The following is an 18,223-nucleotide window of genomic DNA, read 5'->3' on the forward strand; positions in this document are numbered from 1 at the left end:
CTTGCTGACAGCGCACGATGGCGGGCTGGAGCAGGTCCGCGTCTCTGGAGCCCCTTTCCTCCGGTGCAGCCTCGGGGCTCCCTCCTCCCCCAAGAGACTCCACACAGCCCGCCTTTTCCGCCTAAAGTCAAACCTGGGCGAATGCAGTCATGCCCCAGCGGTGTCCTACCAACAAACCTCTTGCACAGCTGTTTCCGTCCAGTGCCGTCCTCCGGAAGACCCTGCCAGCGGCTTGACACGCCTTCCCCGGGTACTTTCCTGACTCCTACTGGCGATGTGCCAGCTTCCTACACCAGCAGCGGCATTCTTGACAGCTCCCAGTAGAAGCATCTACCTGGCTCTCTCGGATCCTTTTCCCCAAACCCATTAAATAGCAACTTTTTGAGTCCTCCCAGGCCCTGTGCTTGGGGTCTTGAATTTGAGGATTGAGAAATTAAGTTTTCAGGAAGCCCTGATAACCACTGTATGGGATAGCCTGGAAGTTGAGCAAAATAAAAAATAAAAAAGCGAGGCTGGCGAGATGACTCAGTGAGCCGGATGACGTGAGTCAATGTGGAAGGAGAGAACTGACTCCTCCAAGTCGTCCCCTGACCTCCACACGTAAGCAGGCCCTGGCACGCAAATGCACGCACTACAAACATGGTAAATAAATAAAAATGGAGGTAAGCCCTACAAGTGCTGGATAATCCTGGGGGAGGGAAGGGGGAGTGGTGGAGGGAGTTGAAGTGAATGAGAGGCTACCCGAGAAGGGGGTCACTTCTCTTTTCCTTAAAAGTCATCTCAAAACTTCCTTATAGTTCAAGTTGAGTGTTATTAAAGTCAGTTATATTCCCAGTTATTCCGTATAAGAAAGACCTTTCATGACGGGTGTGGTGGTGCACGCCTTTAATCCCAGCACTCGGGAGGCAGAGGCAGGCTGATCTCTGGTGAATTCGAGGCCAGCCTGGTCTACAAAGCAAGTCCAGGGGAGCCAAGGCTAACACAGAAAGAGCCTGTCTTGAAAAACCCAAAAACAAAACAAAACAACAAAAAAGAACACATTTTACTGGCTGGGCGTGGTGGCACATGCCTTTAGTCCCAGTGCTTGGAAGCAAAGAGGGGAGGTTCTCTGTGAGTTTGAGGCCAGTCTGATCTACACAGTAAGTTACAGGAAACCCTGACTCAAACAAACAAAGAAACAAACAAAACAAAACAAACAAAAAAAAAAAAAAAAAAAGAAAGAAGAAAAAAGAAAAGAAAAGAAAGTGTTGTGGTTAATTTATAAGTATGGCCTAATAAAGATTTACTATTAGGCTAATATTTTTACGGCGGTATTTTCTAACCCGCTAGGAATCAATGAAAACACAGACACCTGATGCACTTTAGAATTAGCCTTTACCTGGGGCAAGGCAGATATTACCTCCTAAACTATCCTCTACTAACTCCCCGTCTCCATCCCATTCTGTCTGCTTCTAATGATTTCTCTTTGGGCTGCCTCCCATCCATAATCCCAAAACACTGGCTAACGTTCTCCATCTCTTTCCATGAGGAACTTCAGAATTCCTCCTCTGGGCCCACATGGCTCTATTCCTGTCCCATGGCGAGTCTCCTCCTCCTTCCACCTCATCTTTTTTCCCCCCAAGCTCCTCTCTCCAAAGCCTGAGAACCTTCACTCTGTCCCTTCCTTCTGCCTTGCCCAGATATATTTATTCAGCCAATCAGAGAGGCGAGGTTCAGGGCAGTAACAACATCTTGCCAGCAATTAGCATCAGAATCCATCAGACCAACCTCCAACAGAAAGACAGACCACTCTCTCACACAGGCTGTATAGCTGGGAAAGAATAGAAATGCATTGTATGGGGAGAGATTTTACTTTGGGACAAGGCTGTCTCAGGGCTCAGTTTACTCATTTTCTAGTTTATTGTCTCTCCATACACACTCCCCATAGGGTCTCATGTAGCCCAGGCTGACATGGAAATCACCATACGGCCAAGGATGCCCTCCAGCCTCTCCTTTTTGGCTGCTGGGATGACGGAAGTGCACCACCACGCTTGTTTTATGTGGTGCTGCTGGCTGAACCCAGGACTTTGTGCCTGCTAGCCAAGTACCCTATCTTGGTGGTCATTCCACAGCACTGGCATCTCCAAAATGCTGGGGTCCCTTGCTGCAACTGAGCTGCACTTTCATCAATAGCATCTTATAAGCTCTCTTCTTGGTGGGAAGCCTCAACTTCTCTGCATGACTCCTTCAGTCCAGGGCCTTCAGCTGTCACTGAGGCTGCATCTTCACCAATGGCCTCTCCTGGCCTCTCACAGTGCCAAGCCTCAGATGCTCCCCACGACCCCTTCATGCCTTCAAAACCAGTACCATCTGGTTGACTTACACATGACCAAGTCTGGCTGCCAACACAAGGTACACCTTGTCTGCCTCTGGAACATAGCATCTCTGAGCTCTCAGGAAACACTTCCCAGAAGATTTCACCTCAGTGATGCTGGTCTCTTCCGAATCGCCACTGATTTCTTAGCTCCAGCTGACCAGCATCAGTTGTCCTAGTAACACAGAGGTTTCACTTCAGTAGTTCTGGTAGCTTGTTAATCACAGCTGATTCTTCAGCCCCAGCTAACCAGAACCACAGAATCTTACATCAAAACATCGAACAGCCCTGATATATTCTTTGCTCTTCCCTCTGAAGCTTCACAAGCCAGCCCTCCGTCCTCTTATCTTGCAAGCTCATACAGAACATCTCACAGAGCTCTTAATACCCAACGGTTCTTCTAGCTCAAAGTTCCAAAGTCCTTCCACAGTCCTCCCAAAAATATGGCCAGGGCTGTCACAGCAATACCTCCACTCACTCCTGGTACCAGTCTGTCTTAGTTAGGGTTTCCATTGCTGCAATGAAACACCATGACCAAAAAGCAAGTTGTGGGTTGGGGAATTATTCAGTTTACACTTCCACATTGCTGTTCAACACCAAAGGAAGTCAGGACAGGACCTCAAACAGGGCACGGACCTGGATGCAGGAGCTGATGCAGAGGCCACAGATGGGTACCGCTTACTGCCTGGTTTCCCATGGTTTGCTCAGCCTGTTTTCTTATAAAACTCAGGACACCATCCTGGGGATGACCCCACCCACCATGAGCTGGCCCCTCCCCCACTGAGCACTAATTGAGAGCATGCCTTACAGCTGGATCTCATGGAGGCATCTTCTCTACTGAGGCTCCTTCCTCTCTGATGACTCTAGCTTGTGTCAAGCTGACACACAAAACCAGCCAGTACAGCAACCATTGCTACAACCTCCCACCATCTTATTAAAAGTTGTTTTTAGATTACACACACACACACACACACACACAGGGGTATATATATGAGTGTTTTGCCTGCATGTATGTATGTGTACCTGCAAGGGCCAGGGCAGGATCTCAGATCCCCTAAACTGGAGTTACAGTTATGAGTCACCATGTGGGATCCTGGGTCTTCTGGAAGAGCAACAAGTACTCTTAATTGCTGAGCCATCATTTCTTCAACCCCCCCACCACCTTATTTTTGATACAGGACTTCTCGTTGAGCCTGGAGGCCACCTTTTCAATTAGACTGGCTGGCCAGTGAGCCCTCAGGACCTGCCTACTTCCATTTCCCATAGCTGGAGTTACTTCCTTATGGTAGTTCTTTCTGGTGTATTGTATAAATTTTTAATTTCATTTTTTTTACATTTTATTTTATTTTTTATTGAAAAATAAAATCATTCATATTACATCTCAATTGCTCATTACTTTTTTAATGTCAAAGATTTAATTCTGAATTTGTGTATGCCATAGCCAGAAACCAAACAGATGGGGCTATTCAGTCTTGGACTTTCAGCCTCCAAAACAGTCAGTGACATAAACCTCTTTTCTTAAAAAAGTACCAATTCTCAGGCATCTTGTTATAGCTACATAAAATGAACTAAGACAGCTGGATTACAGAGGGTAGTCATATGTAAAAACAGCTGATGCCCCTGAAGACAGTCCTTAACCAACTCAGAGAGAGGGTGGCTAATGAATAAAGATTTTGGTGTCTTGTCTTCAGGTAGATAAACCAGGCAGGTGTTCTCTAATGCTTCTTGAAGTTAACCCTCCCACAACCACTGCTCTTTACCTCTCAGTCACCTCCTAGAATATGTCATCTTCATTGCTGTTCTTGTTTGAGATTTTGCATTTAAGGAAGCCTAGATGAAGCTAGGATTCCCTCCTATTTGTGTTAGCCAAAACAAGAGATTTTCTTCTGTGGTTTTTTTTTTTTTTTTTTTTTTTTTGCACGCGCACGTGTGTGTGTGTGTGTGTGTGTGTGTGTGCGTGCGTGTGTGTGTGTGTGTGTGTGTGTGTGTGTGTCCCTGTGTGAACGAGTATGTGTGTCTGGGATGAAGATAGAAGTTCTATCATTTTTCCAAGCTTTACATTTATTCTGAAATATGCTTTTTAGATAAAATTCATTCATTGGGCAGAATACCTGCGAAGAAAATTCAAGCCACTGAAGCTGTTTGGAAAACCATACAGTGTTCCAATTTCCTCCTCAAATAGTTAATGAGACAGGAAAGTCAGTTAAAAGAACAAGATGGGAAAGTTCTAGAATTTAAAAATTAATCGCACATGTGATTCCTGTTCCGAACAGGAACACTGAGGACTGCTGTAATGAGGCAGGGATGTCACCAGAGGGCAGCAGAGGCCAGGGACCAGAAGACTGGGAAAACCCAAAGGCTGATTCATATTGGACTTTGGTACAAGTTGGTCACTGTTCTGGGCACAAGTTACAAAGTTCCAAGGCAGAGATCCGAGTGAGAGCTAAAGAAAGAATGCAGTAGAGCCGGGCGGTGGTGACACACACATTTAATCCCAGCACTCCGGAGGCAGAGGCAGGTGGATCGCTGTGAGTTCGAGGCCAGCCTGGTCTACAAAGTGAGTCCAGGACAGCCAAGGCTACACAGAGAAACCCTGTTTCAGAAAAACAAAACAAAACAAAAGAAAGAATGCAATAGAACAGTGTCTTAGTTAGGGTTTCTATTGCTGTGACGAAACAGCATGACCAAAAAGGAAATTGAGGAGGAAAGGGTTTATTTGGCTTATACTTCCACATTGCTGTTCATTATTGAAGGAAGTCAGGGCAGGAACTCAAGCAGCCCAGGACACTGGAGGCAAGAGCTGATGCAGAGGCCATGGAGGAGTGCTGCTTACTGGCTTGCTCCATATGGCTTGCTCAGTTTGCTTTCTTATAGAATTCAGGACCCCCCACAGTGGGATGAGCTCTCCCCCACTGATCCTATTCTCATGGAGGCATCTCCTCAGCTGAAGCTCCTTCCCCTCTGATGACTCTAGATTGTGTCAAAGTTGACACACAAAACCAGTCAGTACAGCTGACCCCTTGTCACCTTGACACCCAAATACATCCCTATTAAGCCACAACCCTTCCTTTCTCATTCATCCCCAAGATCTCATATTAAGAACATTAAAAAAAAAAAAAAAAGGGGGTGCTGCCAATGCCTCAGGAGAAAAGCTGAGGTCAGCATCTAATTTGAAATATTGAAAGTGGATACAGAACAGTTTCGGAGATGTAGACAGTTAAGCGTGTTGCTGTCGGTGATGGTGCTGTTGGTAAAACGTGTCCCCTGACATCATACATGACAACTTTCCATCACACATGTACCAATTGTTTTTTGACAACTATGCATTCACAGTTATGATTGGTGGAGAGCCATATACTCATGGACTTTTTGATACTGCAGGGCAAGAGGATTATGACAGACTATGTCCATTGAGTTATCCACAAACAGATGTCTTTCTACTGTGTTTTTCAGTGGTCTCACCATCATCATTTGAACATGTGAAAGCAAAGTGGGTGCCTGGGGTAACTCTCCACTGTCCAAAGATCCTTTCTTGCTTGGGACCCAGACTGATCTCAGAGATGACCCCTCTACTATTGAGAAGCTTGCCAAGGACGAACAGAAGCCTGCCACTCCAGAGATGGCTGAAAAAGCCGGCATGGGATCCGAAGGCTGTCAAGTGTGTGGAGAGCTCCACTCTCACACAGAAAGGCCTAAGGCATGTGTTTGAATAAGCAATATTGGCTTCCTGAGAGGCTCCAGAACTCAAGAGCCACGGGTGTGTGTTGCCACGAGCGCCCTTCTGGAGCCTTTTCTCACAGCTGGTGTTGTCGTCATATATGTTGTTGCAATAATGACAAATGGCCATGGTATGCACACACTCCTCCCCTACCCTTACAGAGATAGTTAATTTTGAGTAATTGTGCATTGTCTGAAAAGCGATGACTGCTAGTTTTTTGTTTCCTTGCTAAAAACATCAACAACAACAAAAATCACCACAAACATTTTGTTTTGTTTTGTTTGAAAGCAAGGCATGCTGTCTCCCTAGCCGCTGGCCTAGGGTGATGTGGACATCCCATTTCCCACCCCACTCACCCCCCCAGCCCCCAGCCCCCCACACCCCGCACCCCCTCGGGCACCATGAGCCCCCTGCTCTGCTGCTTGCTGTGCTGCTGCAGCTGGCCAGCAGCTGGTCAGCACCCAGGCCCCAGTGTCCCAGTTTGATGGCCCCAGCCACCAGAAGAAAGTGGTACCGGGGATAGATGTTTATGCACGGGCCACATGCCAGCCTAGGGCGGTGGTGGTGCCTGTGAGCACGGGGCTCATGGGCAATGTGGCTAAACAACTAGTGCCCAGCTGTGTGACTGTGCAGCACTATGGTGGCTGCTGCCCTGCCATCGGCCTGGAATGTGTGCCCATTAGGCAATACCAAGTTCAAATGCAGAGCCTCATGATCCAGTACCAGAGCAAGGGGAGATGTCCCTGGAAGAAGACAGTCAATTTGAATGCAGAAAAAAAAAAAAAAAAAAAAAAAAAAAAGGAGAGTTCTGTGAAGCTCGACAGGGCAGCCACACCCCACCACCAACCCCAGCCCCGCTCTGTTCTGGCCTGGGACTCTGACCCAGGAGGACCTTCCCCAGCTGACATCCTCCACCCCACTCCAGCCCTAGGACCCTCTGTCCACGCTGCACCCAGCACCATCAGCTCCTCCTGACCCCCCCAGCCCCCCATGGTCCCTCTGCCCCCCCTCCCTGCTCCCCAGACCTGCTGCTGCAGCAGCTTCCTCAGTTGCCAAGGGCAGGGCTTAGAGCTCAACCCAGACACCAGCAGGTGCAGGAAGCTGGAAAGTGACAAGTTGTTTTCAGAGTCTGCAGGGCCATTTGTCTCATAGGCCTCTTCCTAGTGGAAGAAGAGGGGAGCATGAGGGAACCAGCCCAGCCTGGAAGGAAGCTACCCCAGGACCTGGACCTTTTAGAGAGCTTTCCTGCCATCCTTTGTCTCTCAGAGCTACCTCATGTCTCTCATTAAGGGGTACATAATACTATCTTAGTCAGCCACTGTGGTTGAGTGAGCATCTTCTGACCTGCTCTGCCTCCCCTCACTATGAAGACCCCAAACCTCTACAAATAATGGGATTTGGGTTCTGTTATGGTAACTGTGACACACCCCCACCCCATCCTGATAAAAGAGATGGAAATAAAAAAGCAAGGTATGCTTGAGATGACTGTAACAGATTAAATTAAATTGTCTGAGAGGCTCCCTGGTGCCATTTTGGAGGGCAATGTGGGACATCTTTGTGTCTTCTGTTTTTGCCCTCCCCACAACCTGTCTCCCCTTGTGTGTGAGGAGGTGGTGTGTGGGGTTGTTTCTTAGTCTTGTTTTTGAAAATGTGTTGGGCAAAGGACAGCCCATGGGGGAGGAGGACAGGTTATCCCCACACCCTACTCCTTAGGTCTGCTTTAGCAAATCTGTTCCCACCTGTGCTCTGAGGAAGGAGGCTAGAGATGCTTTCTTTAATAATATGCTCCTTCTTGAAAGTTGCCTTTTCTCTCCACCCCTAAGCAGATCCAGTCCTTGATGAAACTCAGGAAGGTGGGTGGAAGCTGTCATGCCTCGCTTTCTAGTATGCACTCTACATATGACTGTGACTTTCTTTTTCTTTTTTTAAAGATTTATTTATTATGTATGTATGTACAAATACCCTTGAAGGTCCTGGTGTGGTTGGTACATGCCTTTTTTTTTTTTTTTCTCTTCGAGACAGGGTTTCTCTGTGTAGCCTTAGCTATCCTGGACTCGCTTTGTAGACCAGGATGGCCTCGAACTCCGCCTGCCTCTGCCTCCCAAGTGCTGGGATTAAAGGCGTGCACCACCACCACCAAACTGGCACATGCCTTTAATCCCAAACAATGAAGGTAAAGTTAGTTTGTAGAAGGAAGCACCCATGTTTGAAAGTGATATCTAATTGGGTGGCAGAAAAGGTGACAAATCAGAGAAGATTTGACAGACGAGGTAGGATACGCCCAACTCTCATGAGAAGAGAGAGGAAAGGGAAGCTACTTAAGAGGCAGTTTTACAGAGAGAGGAGGCAGTTTTTACCAGGAAAGTAATAGAGAGATGGGTTGCAGAGAGAGAACTCAGGTGAAGATGGAATGAGCCAGAAAATGAGAAGAAGTCAGTAAAGCAGATTGCTGAGTTAGTTTGAGGCCAAGCAGAGCAACTCCGAGCCGAGAGAGAAGCAAACAAGCCAGCTGGGAGAGGAGTCTGAGCCAGAACAGCTGAGTTGAGCCAGCCGGCCCAGAGCTCAGAAAGAACATGTAAGGATGAGCCTATTAAGCAGTAAGCCTCAGAGGCTGAAAACATTCTAGGCCTAGGTTAGAGTGTACAGAGGCTAGAAGCTTCCGGGACTAGACCTAGGTTGGTAGAAGGGGGCAGTAAGCCTAGCAGATAACAATTGAGCCAGGAGATTAAAAGTTACTTTTACACAGGTGAGGTGGCAGAAGGACTTGTCACCAAGCCAAATGACCTAAGCTTGATCCCTGGGATCTGTAGCAGGCCCCCAGACGTTAGCACAACTGACTCCATGACGGAAGTGTCATTCAGGCCATAAAACTCAGCATGAAGACAGCACCACCTGCCAAAAGTAAAACAAAAACCTGCTCCATCAAAGTCCATAGTTCTGGCAACATCTACATGTGTACTAACCTTGCTTTTTGGCTTCTGTAGTTCTGCTTCTGTCTAACTGTTCTTGCTAACTGAAGTGTGTCAGCCTAGGATGTGGGTTTGTGCTTAAAAGCTCACCCTAGGGAAGGCTCAGTGCTAACCTAACTCTTGAAGACTGTCCACTGACTTCCACACGTGTGCTGTGGCATGCAGGTATACATACATACAAAATAAATAAATAAATGTAATAAAGAAAAAAATTAAAAACCAAGTAAGTGGATAAGAGTCAGTCAGCTTTGTTTTGTTGTTTGCTTTAATATATTTTATTTAATTTTTACTTCATATGCATTGGTGTTTTGCCTGCGTGTATGTTTCTTTTTTTTTTTTTTTTTTTTTTGCGTGTATGTTTCTATAAGGGTGTTGAATCCCTTGGAACTGGAGTTGCAGACAGTTGTGAGCTGCCATGTGGGTGCTGGGAATTGAACTTTGGTCCTCTGGAAGAACCACAAGTGCTCTTAAACCCAGTTTGTTTGTTTTTTGAGACAGGGTTTCTGTGTGTAGCGCTGGCTGTCCTGGAACTTATTCTGTAGACCAGACTGGCCTCTGACAGACATTCACCTGCTTCTACCTCTGCTGGGATTAAAGGCGTGCACTATGATGCTTAGCCTGTCAAGTAGCTTTTTATTATCTCATCCCCAGGCAACTATGTACAGCCTGCCCAATGTCATAACCTCTTTCTCCTTTTAAACCAGTGTCCCTCCTTCCCAGTCATGGTGGAGTCCAGGCACCATTAACAGACACCAATGGGCCTTTGTTGGTTTCTTCTCAATGTTTTATTTTTCAAAATATACAATTTATTTACATATTTATTTCACAACTGCAGTTTTTTTTTTTTTTTTATATTTATCCCCAAATCTCTAGATAGCTTCACCATAAACGTACAAAGCACAGGACTGGTCACACGGTTCCTCTTTAGTCTTTGCACCCATTGAATTTTTGACAAGTTTCAAGTAGTAATGGCTTGTGGGTAAGAAAGGAACAAAAAGGAAGGCAAGATTTTTTTTTTTTTAACAATAAGCTCAATACATATAGGATTAGAAAGGGCCATCTGACCAGCTACTTCATTTGGGGCCAGATTATGACTGTTTATGTAGTTTATAAATAAGACTGCAGGAGCAGTGAGGACTCTGGTTACAAGGAAGAACAGTCTGAGAGGTGAGGAAGGCGAGAAGGCACCACATGAAAGCCCCTTCTTGGCTTCAGGAGGCACTGCTGGGAGGGTCCTGAGTGGAGCAGGCGTCTACTGTGCAGGTGAAGGCCCAGAGTGGCTGGGTCTAGGGTGGGCTCTCACCAAGGCAGAGACCTCTGGAGCCTCTGTTGGGGAGCAGTTTTGTGGTGGTGGGGCAGCAGGGAGATAGAGAAAGCAGCTATTGATCCTGTCAATCTTGTAGAAGATGCCAGCCACCCCCATGTTTTCTGCCTAGGTGGATAAGTGCCAGATTACTTCCACTGAGACAGCTGATAGTAAGTTGGTATCTGGGGTTGGCAAGGACCAGACTGGCTCTCCTGGGGTCTAGGAATGGCCTGGAGGCATCATGCTGTCTCTTCTTGGGATAGCCCTTAATTCACTTCTGAACCATCAAACTCTCTCAAGAAAGGGCAGGAGAGTAAGATGCGGCCGCAGGCCTGCACACCATGCTTCTGCTGTGGCACTGGTCCCTCTGCTGCATGGGGGATGCTCCCAGGGAGCCCAGAGTTCTAAGGCACAGGTCGGGGAGTCAGTTTCCTTCATGCCCCTTGGGGCCACTGTCTGGACCCTGAAGCAGCACTGAGGGTTGAAGCTTAGGCAGGGATGCCAACAGGGAGGTCATAATTCTCTGGGAGTGAGTCAGTCCCGAGGGACCACTTGGCTCTAAAGAGGATGTTGTCCTCATAAAGCCAGAAGGGCAGTCCTGCCTTCAGCTCGCCACCAAGCCCCAGGGCTAGACAGAGCCCATCCTGCCTGGCCACACTGACCTTAGCAGGGTCTGGATGGAGGTAGGGGTAGGACAGGGTGCAGGGGCCGGGGAGGGGGTAGACCAAGGGCAGAACAGAGAGGGTCTAGGGGTTGTCACTGCATCTTCGGGTGGGATTCCTCTGGAATGAGGGTGTGGAAGAAATAATCCCACAATTTAGTGCTGATGCCAAACCCTGCAGAGGGAGACAAACAGGGCAGAAGGTAAGGTGTTAACGTATAACGAAAAAGCAGAAGGAAATTCACTTGGGGAGGCAGAGCTAGGAAAGATTTCAACATCTGTCCATGCTGGCCTTCCCAACTCCCCACAAGCCAAGGACCAAACACCTGTATTTTCAATGTTTCCCCTACATACAGCTAGCATAACCCCAGATTCCTTATGGGGCCTGAGTTCCTGGGTTGGCCTGGCCCTACCTGGGTTTCACACACTGTTCTTCTTTAGCTTTTCCCTCTTCCTTGCTGGGTCAAGTTCATGCTTTGTTTCAGGGTGCCCTCAAGTTCATGCCTGTTTCAGGGTGCCCTCAAGTTCATGCCTGTTTCAGGGTGCCCTCAAGTTCATGCCTGTTTCAGGGTGCCCTCAAGTTCATGCCTGTTTCAGGGTGCCCTCAAGTTCATGCCTGTTTCAGGGTGCCCTCAAGTTCATGCCTGTTTCAGGGTGCCCTCAAGTTCATGCCTGTTTCAGGGTGCCCTCAAGTTCATGCCTGTTTCAGGGTGCCCTCAAGTTCATGCCTTGTTTCAGGGTGCCCTCAAGTTCATGCCTGTTTCAGGGTGCCCTCAAGTTCATGCCTGTTTCAGGGTGCCCACTTCCCAGACATCAGACACGATACCTTGTTCTCACTTGGGTCTCAGCTCCAGGGACATAGGTAGTGACTTGTTTCTTGAATTACCGTATCTAGTGCTTTTCATACCAGCATACTAGCCCACAAGGAACACTTGGCTGCGAGTGCTAGGAGTTTGGCTAGGAGCTTCAGAGGAACTGACTTCTGACTTCATTCAATTAAAAGTAATTTATGTTTTGTTGTGAACATATATATTTGAGTCAGCTACTGGATAACTCAGAAGTATGTTTGGAGCAATTTATATCAGGGAATCTGTCTTTATTACAATTACTATGTATTTTTATTTTATGTGCATTGGTGTTTTGCTTGTATGTATGTCTGTGTGAGGGCATCAGATCCCCTGGAACTGGAGTCACAGATAGTTGTGAGCTGCCATGTGGGTGCTAGGAATTGAACTGGCGACCTCTGGAATGGAGCAGACAGTGCTCTTAGCCACTGAGCCATCTCTCTAGCCATCTCCATAAATCTCTCTATTCCCCGTGCCCCCCAAACAGGATTTCTCTGTGTAGCTCTGGCTGTCCTGGACTCACTTTGTAGACCAGGCTGGCCTTGAACTCAGTGATCCTCCTGCCTCTGCCTCGAGTGCTGGGATTAAAGGCATGCGCCACCACGCCCAGCTTAAATCTGTCTTGTTTTTGTTTTTTTTAAATCTGTCTTTTTAACTACAGATTTTTATTGAAAAAAACATAGATAGATCAAGTATTTCTGTTGTAAATTTAGCATATGAATTGAAATGTGCTCTTAATACAAAACAGACTTAGTATAAGGAGATGTGAGTGAGTTCATTAATGGTTTTTATGTTAACTACAAGATGGTAATACTTTGGTTATTCTGGTTAAATATGTCATAAAATTTTCCTTCCCCCCCACCCCCTCCCAAGACAAGATCTCACTATATACAGATGAGGGTGGCCTCAAACTCATAGAGACCTGCCTGCCTCAGCCTCCATAGTGCTGGGTTTCAGGTGGTACACCGCCACCATCCAGCCCGGTGGTTTCTTGCTTTATTTTCTTTATGACACTTATCACTGTCTCAGATAATCTTTGCCATATGTTGATTTCCTTGTTTGTCCCTCTCTGCATAGCTATAATATGCCCTCTGTATGTGCCAGTCTCTGAACAGTTCTTAGTTGGGGCTGAATCTGCTAAATAAGTCAATAAATAAAAATAAAGGCTGGGAGGCCCAACCTTACCTGATTTCTGGTATTCAAAGTGATGCTTGACATGGTGGGCCTTCATGTTGTACATGTAGGAGCCCTTGTGTGGTGAGCCAAAGTGCAGGTAGTAATGGGTCAGGTCATAGACAACATAGCCCAGCAGGCCCCCAGCAAAGATGATGCCCCCCACAGGCTCAGGCAGAATGAGCTGCATGAGTAAATAGAAGAAGGCGATCACCGGAGAGGCTGGAACCGGGGGGAAGACCAGGCGGCTGCCATCAAAAGGTGCCTGTGGGCAGAGAGGTGAGGGCGTCAGAGGTGGCATGTCAAAGTGCAGGCACTTCTTATGGAGAATGGAGAGGAGCAGCCAGGTGGTCCCTCGAGGGGATAGTGACCTATCCAGGTATCTTTGTTTTTGCCACGAGACAAGTATGTCCATGTGCCTAAAAGACCCAGAGAAAATGTCCTACTCTTCATTTCCTATCCAGGATGGGACCTGGCAAATGGCCCAAGGGCACAGCATGCTCCTAAGACCACTTGGGTTCTGGGACTTGTTAGCTACTAGATAGGAGCCCTGACCTCAAATACCAAGCCCTTTGCCAGGGGGGGGCTTTTGGGAGACTTCAGTCTGATGCTGTGTGGGGAGAGGCTCACGTCAGCAGCCCACCCGGGCTTGACACAGTCTGTGGTGAGAGGATCAGAAGTTGAGCCTGATGCTCCCCCACTCCATGTCTCAACTGGAGGCTTCTTTGTAGAAGAGGGTTTAACAGGGAGCCGTTGGCTCTTGGCCCTCAAAGGAAGAGGGTGGGCCACTCAGTTCCTTCACCTCTCCAAGTGTCAGTTCCCTTTGTGGAACGGGAGTGCAGGAGCACCATCCTCAGAAGACCGCGGTACAAGTCTGTTTTGTTCACTGGGGTCTAGTACAATGCCTAGAGTATTCAAAGAACCATTAATGCGTGAATGAAGGGTTGTGAGCATTACAGATGATGGCGAATTTGGGTAATGCATAGGATCAAGTGTTAACCATCATGGCCTGTGCACAATGTTGAGAGTATGCACGCATCGTACATTGTGCCCCGCCTGGCTCAGACTGCAATGTCCAACCCAGCCACCGCCTTGAGAAATCTCAAACACCTTTGGTTTCTGTCACTTCCAGCCCAGAACCAGATTCTCAGGAAGACTCCTGGGAGCTGATGATATAGCTTCAGGGCTTCCTGGAGCTGGCTGCATGGGGTGGGGCCTGGGGTGGGGCCCATAGTGCTCACCTTGTGGTGCTGACCGTGCATAATAAAGTGCAACATGATGAGGTAATGGCTGCTGCTGGGGGGCTTCATGTGGAACAGGAAGCGGTGGATGAAGTACTCTATGAAGGTCCACAGCAGCACACCTAGCACAAAGAGGCCTGGGAACATGGACTCTGGCACCGCCACTGAATAGTCTGCAGAGAAGACAGACAGGTAGGTGGTCAGGGTTGGTGACTGCCTTGCACACCCGTGCCTGGTGGCTCTGGAGTTCTTGCCTTGTCTGCCACTTGGGGTAACTTGGACCCTGTTGTCCTCTGCCTAGTAGCCAGGGGCAGGCCACACCGCCAAGTCCTGTGGGTAAAGTGGGAAGGAGACTGTGTGGATCTGCAGTTGGCGTGAGAAGGGTGCTTTTCTAGAGTGATGGGGGTCACTGGTCAGAGAGCCGAAGTTTTCTAGTAGGGGACAGTAGGTGGCACAGCTCTGGCTGAGTGCTGGCTCTCTACCTAGAAGGGTGACTCAGTGATGTGGGGTGGAAGGAAAGGAGACCATCTTGGAAGAGCATTCAGCGCCAGCAGTCACCAGTGAGAGAAGTGAGCAGCTGGGAACGGGTAGGCAGGGAGGGCGCGGAAGCCTAAATGCAGAAGCGTCAGTAGGCTTGAAATCACGGTGTCTGAGGAAACTGATCAGCCTGCACGGATGTGGGGAGGCCGAACAGGTATCATCAGGGTTGAAGTCCTTGGGTTCCAGCCCTCTGAGGACCCTGCTGGTCTTGCGGCTCTCGTCTTTGATCTCTAGGAGACCTCTGCTCTCGCCCCGCCTGCTCTCGTCCACTTTCTTCCACGCCCACCTCCCCTTCGTGGCTTTACCCTTTTGCAACAGTTAATTTTCACTGTCAGTTTGACTGGATTTAGCATCTCCATGGAGATGCACCTCTAGGTGTTTCCGTGAGCATGTTTCCAGAAACACTTAGACTGAACAGGGAAGAGTGACCCTGAGGCCGAGTCCCAGCATCCCCAGGACTGGAATAAAAAGGAAGAAGGGAGCTGAGCTGCACTCATCTCTCACTGCTCCCTAACTGCGGGCATGAAATGACCAGTTGATTCATGCTCCTGCCTCCAAGCCTTGATGGACTAGCCTCCGACTGGGAGCTGAACCAATCTCTTCTTTCTAGTTGCTTTTGTCAGGCAATTTGTCACAGTAATAAGAAAATTAGTTGTAGATCCTTCTTCCCCAGAAGCCACTGCTTTAGCCATAATTCTTTTAATAATTTATTTACTTATATTTTATGTACTTTGGTGTTTTGACTGCATGTATGACTGTGTGTGGGTGTCGTATCCCCTGGAACAGGAGTTACAGGCAGCTGTGAGCTGCCGTGTGGGTGCTGGGAACTGAACCCAGGTCCTCTGAAAGAGCAGCCAGTGCTCTTAATCACTGAGCTATCTCTCCAGCCCAAGAGATAATTCTTAAGCACAACACAGTGGTGCACGCCTGTAATTCCAATAATCGGGAGGCTGAGGCAGAAGAATCATTAGTACAGAACCAGTTTGGGTGACACAGCGAGAGCCTGTCTCAAAAAGTGTACCATACACTTCACCCACATGATGGTATAGCTCAGTAGTTTCTAGCAAGTTTTGAGTCGTGTGCTCATCATTCAGTTCCGGAGACCATATGTCCCTTCTCAGGCTCTACTGTGAAAACTGTCCCTCTGTCCCTCAGATTGAAGCCTTGACCCTACAAACTCTCTGCTTCATAACTGATTTTATTCACAGATTGGCAGTGCCCAGATCTACACTTCCACCCCACCTTTGGCTGGCCACTTGCCACTACGTATCTCCATGTGGCACACACAAGGCCCAGAGATAACCATTCTCAAATGAAACAAATTGTCTTTCTCTCTCTTTTTTTTTTTTTTTGGTCCTCATCCCTCCAGGCTAGTCACTGGGGTTTCCTCCTCTGGGGGCCACTGTGCTATTCAAGTAAAATGGTTAGTTTTATGTGACTTGCGGATCTCACGTCCATTTGCATTTTGCTTGCTGGCTTACTTATTGTTGAGATAGCCTCCCCATAAGCATACGGGTTGCGGGGAAGAGTGAGGACATAGTTGTTCCTCCTGGCAGCCTCCGCAGTGCTAACATTCACAGTCATGCACCACCATGCCCAATCTGTAATGTAAGTCTATTTGTCTACCTGTATTCATCCTTCGCAGTTCACTATTTGTCTTTCTTTCTAGACATTTATTGGGGTATGTGTGTGTGCGCGTGTGTGCGTGCAGGTGCACAGGAAGACCGGAAGTGTCTGATCTCCTGGAGCTGGAATTATATAACAGTCATCGGCTGCCTGACATGGGTGCTGGGAACTGAACTCAGGTCCTCAGGAAGAGCTCAGATTTTGTGTCATGTCGCCAATCCCACTTCACTGTTCTGAATCCCACCACCTTGCCACCCGTTACCCCCAGGGCGGCATCAGAGATCTCTACTCCTGCTTCTAGACCTTGTGAAATCACTCTGTGTTACCTCATGGCCTTCGAACAAAGTCTAGTCCCCGTGTCCCTCAAGTGTTGACCTTGCAGACATGTCACCTGTGTAGGGGCTCCTTGGATGTGCCATGCCATTTTCTTCTGCATATACGATTTTGCTGATGCGCTCTTCTCTGGAGTCCCCCTGCCTTTCTCATCCTATGATGGCCCATGCTGATGTTTCCACCCACTTCTGGCTGGCTTGCATATCTTACTCTGCCCTCCAGCACCACCCTCAAGCACTAGGTTCAGTGGTGTCATTTGCTACTTTGCCCCAAACTTGAAGTTACTTTTTTTTTTTTTTTAAAGTGAGTGTGGTCTTCTCCACGTGTCCAGTGCTTAACACAGCAGGCTCACAGAGATTTATCAGGAGAGAAAACGGGTAGAGGACAACCCCTGTAGGTTTGTGCCTGGATGGAATTTGATCTGTGCCACTCTATGAGCAGGCCAGGCTGGGGAGGGTAGACAGCTTTGCGAGGTACCTCTGAAGGACCCAGGCCACCTACACACTGTGGGCAGCCCCAGGACCAACGGCCAGGAGGGCTGCTGAGGAAGGGGGAAAACAGGAGTGACCACTAGCTTTTTGCCCGGAGGAGTCAGGCCATACTTCCTTTTGACAAATGGTTCCATAAATGTCAGGGTGCTTGGGAGTGGACATGAGATGCAGCTACAATGGGATCCCAGGGGCTCCATCCCTCTCTAAAAGCTGGTATCTTCCTTGAGCTTGGACTATTCCTTGACACTCCAGCTCTTCTGCACTTATTTCAGGCCATCATTTGTTCAGAAGCTGCAACCGGACCCCACTGAGTGTCCCTTTGCCTTGCTTTGTGGGTTCCTATTTGCTCTGCCCGTGACTTGTGCCTTGCAAGGTAATCTGCAGGGCGAGGAATGAATGCATGACCCCGTGTGTCTCTCATGCCGCCGCTATTACTGGCACTGTGGCCACAGGCTTACTAGCCTGCCACATGGGACCTTTATTACACAGGCACATTTTAGCTGTCTGCAGAGGCCTGTGATGCTGGGGAACCCTCGAATCACTGTCCTGGCTGTGCAGAACAGCCCTTTCCTATAGGTCAAGCCTCCACCCGCCTCCTCACCCCAGCATCACCCAGTCTGCCCATCCGGCCGGAGCTGGTACTGAGTGGCATCTCTGGAGGAATCCAGCAGAGGGACCTGGGCCAAAGCTTTAGCGTCCCCTTCCCCCTCTGGCCACCAGCCCTGGCGGCCCTACCACTGTTGGTAATTGTTAGGGGATTGCTGGGCAGACAGTGGGCGATTCAGTGAGCAGGCCTCTGAGCAACAAGCCCTGTGCTGTGCCTGAGCTATTCAGCGTGGGCTGAAAAGGGTAACCGTGGCTAGTGGGATGTGCACGGTAACCCTCTGGGTTCTGGGCTGGGTTGTGGGGGTGCTTTTCACAGTTTGCTCACCCCCAACCCTATCTTGGGTGAAGCAGATAAACTGAG

At 48.4% G+C, this 18,223-nt stretch overlaps 1 protein-coding gene and 2 pseudogenes across 1 annotated transcript in view; 2 read left to right on the forward strand and 1 right to left on the reverse strand.

The window, feature by feature from the left end:
- Positions 1-5,560: 5,560 nt before the first annotated feature.
- LOC127209271 (cell division control protein 42 homolog) lies at positions 5,561-6,084 on the forward strand (annotated as a pseudogene).
- Positions 6,085-6,185: 101 nt separating this feature from the next.
- Positions 6,186-7,140, forward strand: LOC127209272 (vascular endothelial growth factor B-like; annotated as a pseudogene).
- A 3,290-nt stretch (positions 7,141-10,430) lies between these two features.
- The window catches only part of Fa2h (fatty acid 2-hydroxylase), a 52,052-nt gene continuing 44,259 nt past the window's right edge, over positions 10,431-18,223 (reverse strand). The window contains exons 5-7 of the mRNA XM_051168783.1: positions 14,267-14,439; positions 13,038-13,290; positions 10,431-11,182 (exon numbers count right to left, since the gene is read on the reverse strand). Of these exons, the coding sequence (XP_051024740.1) occupies positions 11,103-11,182; positions 13,038-13,290; positions 14,267-14,439 (506 nt within the window). The 3' untranslated portion in view covers positions 10,431-11,102. The remainder of the gene's footprint in view (positions 11,183-13,037; positions 13,291-14,266; positions 14,440-18,223) is intronic.

The sequence above is a fragment of the Acomys russatus genome, chromosome 26 (assembly GCF_903995435.1).
Source record: "Acomys russatus chromosome 26, mAcoRus1.1, whole genome shotgun sequence".
Taxonomy (NCBI): Eukaryota; Metazoa; Chordata; class Mammalia; order Rodentia; family Muridae; genus Acomys; species Acomys russatus.